Here is a 4,556-nt window from a genome sequence, read left to right as displayed (position 1 = left end):
ACACACACACACTCTCTCTCTCTCTCAAACACAGGCACACACCCACACACACCCACCCAACCACACACACACACACACACACACACACACACACACACAGACCCCCAGCTACACAACCACACAAGCTAATCTCACACAAGGACGGTCTAATGAGTATGAGTGGGATTATTTGTGGAGGATTATCACTTTCCGTATCCCTAAACCCTGAGTTCAGGGTGGTTATATGAGCTCCATATCCTTTCACCTTTTCTGTTTTTATCACAATCTTCACCTTTTGTCCGTCCATGTCTTCCTGTTTCATTACCTCAGCTGCATCATCCGTCCATGGGCTTCCGTTTTGGGACGGTGAGGGAGAGCAGCGCTGAGGATTACATGAAGAAGAGCTTTCCGGAGATGCACGACTACATGAGACGCTTCAACCAGCCCACCACCCCCGAAGGAGTCCACATGCTGAAGTAAGACACAAACGTATACATGAACACCATTTTTTTTTTTAAATAAGTCAAATGTAAACCCAAAACAAATCCAGTCACGATTACATCTGTTTTCTGTGGTTGTCTCTGCACTTACTTTCATGCGTACCCTGCATAACAATTGTGTTCCTGACAACAAGAACAAACAGGGCAGATTTACAGACAAGACTCCGTTTAAATACAGAACAGAACATCCTCCATTATATTAAAATGGACATAGTCTTTTCCTTTATTATCCTAGTGAATATAATGCTAACATGATTTCAACTGGAGGTCATCCATAGACAGGGAGTAAGGAACACCTTGGATTTGTGCATGTGATTTTTACATACTTCAAACAGATTTTGATCGGGTATTTCAATCAAAACTTCTACAAGCACATGCTGATCAAATGTCAGTGTACTAAATCAAAAATGATACCCGACAACATCATCAGTTCAAATGTCTGGGTTCTCCTATTTCCAGGTCAGGAAGCCTGTCTATGGACATACGGACATTTCTATCTAACATCAATGCAATGTCTCTCAGCAGCTCAGAGTAATTTGTGTTGCAGAGTTGTTTTTCCCCTTCGATATTTTCCCACCTGCAGTGATGTTGTGTCAAACCCATCGGTTGATGATTTCTTATTATAGAGAACACGCTGTTTGCTTTTGCATCTGACTGAGATAGCATCACAAGTCATCACTTTGTGAGCTGCATGTGTTAACAGCCTGCATTAGTAAGAGCTTTTTCTCATCCATAGACACTACCAAATGTTGTGAGTGAGATGAAAGCCAATGAATAAAATCAATTACATTTTAAAATGTCCTCCCAATTGAAGGGGAAACATTTTTGTTTATTAAAAGTGTTGAATGTAGAGATGAGAGCCAGGGACAAAATGAATGGATGAAACGTGTGTCGAATGGGGATTGTGAGAAGATGAAAGTATTAGACGAGAAAAGTTTAATTATATAACACAATTATTCACAAAAGCAGTTTTTTAACATAATGCATTAAACATTGAATTCCAAGCAAAACACACATTTAAGGGATTGCAACATTTCACAAGATAAAAACAGACAAATAAATAGAAGGTTGTTCAGTATTTCAAGCAGGGTTTATCAATGGCAGTGGAGAAAATAAAAAGTATTAACCCTGCATGTTTCAAATGTCATTCAAGTTGGGTCAAGACTTAAGTTTAACTGTAGTTTGTTATATAGGTTTTTGTGCATGTAAATGCGGCAAAGGCTATAATCCCAAAGTTCCCTTCCTAGTGCTCCAACACATTGTACGTGATAGGCTAAGGGGCGGGACATCTCTAAGCGGTTGCCCAATCACAACAGAGCCGGCCAACTAACCAATCAGAGCAGACTGGGCTCTGGTTTCAGACAGAGGGTGAAAAGAGCTTTTTGAACATTAACGCATGGAGACATGTCACAGAATACAAAATACAAATATGGACCTGAAAATGAGCACTCTGTCCTTTCTAACCAGTTCATTTGAGTTCACATGCACAGTATTCCTGTTGTGGGTTTAATGAAAGTCTTATCGTGGTTCTGATTATTTTTTCGCAAATGATGTTTACTTGGAATTTATTACAAGCTAACAGCGCTCACAGATAAAGTCTTTATTATTTATTATGGGCATAAAAATCATGTTTCCGCCTGGAAGTGTCCTTAATAAAAACGGAATGTCCCAGACTGGAACAATATTACAAGAGACAGACCATGCAGATAAATGTTTGAAAATACGGATGAATTGAATCAACCTTGTACATAATACAGAAAATGATCTAAATACATTGATATTAAGTCTGACATGTATTTAGGAATAACAGTAATGCAATTATTCCATGCTTAAAACTGTCTGAAATGGACTAATGAGTGCTCCGTGTCTACAAAGTGCTCAAGTGTTCCAGTTAATGCACATCTCTGAAAAAATATGTTATAATGGCGACTAATAGCATTCACCTGGGGAGAAATATTCAGTTTCAAAGATTAATCTATTTACAGTACTTTGAGCCCTCTATTATTAGTATTAGTGCATTTTGAAAAGTTTCAAGCTTTAACTAATTGTATTACTTTTTGCCCCTCAAGTTCATATGTAATAAAGGTTTATTTTCCGTATTACATAATATAATGTATGTATCTGGTAAAGCTCTTGCCATGTGGGTCCAGTGTTGTGCATTCAGTTGTATATATTACTCCTCAGCCTGTGACTGTTGTTTCAGACTAACGCAGTCACACCTCCTTCATTAGGAGAGGCTGTGTCTGGGCGGTTCATTCACGGATGGGTCCTTTTATGCAATTATATTTCCCTCCTGATGGTTGTCTGAACCTAACCTCTGTATATAACTTGCTGTTCTGCAGGTCTATCATCGCTGAAGATGGCCTCTAGCTGAGACGTGTTTGTTGTTGCCCACCATAAATTAGAAGATTTGTATCAGCAGTTTTTTGGATCCTTGCCACTACTGTTCGCCGTATATTTAGGAATTGGAGCTGTGTGCGCTGCTGCTTGTCAGAACTTTGAAAATGCAACCTAATATTTCAGCTCCCTGTATACTCAAAAGTTATATCATTCATGTTTCTGATTGTAATGGAAGACATGTGTATTAGTAACCTCAGGATCTGATGACTAACCCACTTTGGTGTCTGGCTGCCTGAACTCTAATGCCTCTAATGCTTTTCTCTTCGTGTGATCACCAGTAATGGAAGAAAAGAGCAACAAAAAATGTATCTTGCACATATTCAGGTTACTCCAAAAGCTCAATTATATGGTACTCGTGTTCATGTTATTGATGCAGCATCTCATGGATTCATCTATACTCCAGTGGTTTTTGCAGAGAGGGATGAGCAGCACATATAGAACCTGGTAGTTAAAGAAATGCAATATTTTTTTTTAGAACTTTTCTGTCTTTTTCATTAAACTCAAATTAAAAGATCATGTTTTTATAGGCTCTTTTTAAATAACTTTAAAGGGCCCATGTCATGCTTTTCCGGTTATTACCCGTCCCCTTGTGTGGTATGAAGGTTTTTCTGCATGTAAACGGTCTGCAGAAACCCTCAAAGTACACCCTGTAGGCAGTAAAACTCTAACACAGTAAAAAAAGACCTGTCTACGCTGCTCCAAAACGCCTCGTTGGACATTTCTCATTTTCCATTGTTTTCTTCCTGGGTTCTGTGACATGTGAACACTCACATCAACAACAAAGGACCCAAATGGACCAATCCGCGGAGCACCTCACACACCAGGATCCCTTGGCTAACTAACAGGGAGTCCCCATTGACTTGCATAGAGCTCCCTGAACGCTGGTAATAGACAAGTTGGGATGGCGGAGAAATGCTCTCCGCAGACCCATTCTCACAGCGTTAGAAACCTTTTTCTTACTCAATATCAATCCACACTTATTGTTTTTACTTCGGCTGTGAGTGTTTGTGTGTGCTCAGGATGAGTTTTGCTTGTTCTCGCTGTTTCGCCGACCCGGAAACCTGTCCGCTCTGCGCGGCAACGAGCCTCGCAACGTCTCCGACCAATCGGGCACAACATAGCCGCGCCCACACTACGCGGAAGGGGGGCAAGAGCAGTCACAACATCCGGTTACGCGACATGGAGAACAAATACACAACACACAGCCATACGATAAAATAACAATATACACGAAACCTAGCATGATCACTAGCGCCAACCACTGTGACTTATGACCATTGACCAACTCAAAACAAGTAATCTATAATATCAGTAACAACTCACAATAGCATTTAATGATCAGTATCAGAAGAACATACCCATGACAGGAGAATCTTTAATAAACAATAGCATATAACAACTCACTATAATACTGAAATCAACAAAAAAACCAAAACAAAAAACAAAACAAACCAAAGCAACGCAAAACAACAAACAAACAACACCACAACACAGACACCAACCACAACAAACAGAAAAACAACACCAAAACACAGACAACAAGAAACACACACACAAAACAACACCACAAACAGACCCCCTAAACCACGACACCGAAAACACTGCAGCAAACGGATACCCAAAAAAAAAAAACTACACCAGCAATAAACCAAAACACATATACTCAGAATGATTATC

The 4,556-nt window shown here is 39.7% G+C and overlaps 1 protein-coding gene across 1 annotated transcript in view; it reads left to right on the top strand.

Annotated features, from left to right (window-relative positions):
• Positions 1-4,556, top strand: part of grin3ba (glutamate receptor, ionotropic, N-methyl-D-aspartate 3Ba) — a gene marked incomplete at its 3' end in the record, with an annotated part of 63,295 nt that overhangs the window by 56,834 nt on the left and 1,905 nt on the right. The window contains exon 8 of the mRNA XM_010774682.1: positions 203-455. Coding sequence (XP_010772984.1) covers positions 203-455 — 253 coding nt within the window. The remainder of the gene's footprint in view (positions 1-202; positions 456-4,556) is intronic.

The sequence above is a fragment of the Notothenia coriiceps genome, unplaced genomic scaffold (genome assembly GCF_000735185.1).
Source record: "Notothenia coriiceps isolate Sejong01 unplaced genomic scaffold, NC01 NC01_scaffold00014382, whole genome shotgun sequence".
NCBI classification, from domain to species: Eukaryota; Metazoa; Chordata; class Actinopteri; order Perciformes; family Nototheniidae; genus Notothenia; species Notothenia coriiceps.
The sequence above is the reverse complement of the archived record's forward strand: the minus strand, read 5'-3'. Positions and strand labels throughout refer to the sequence as shown.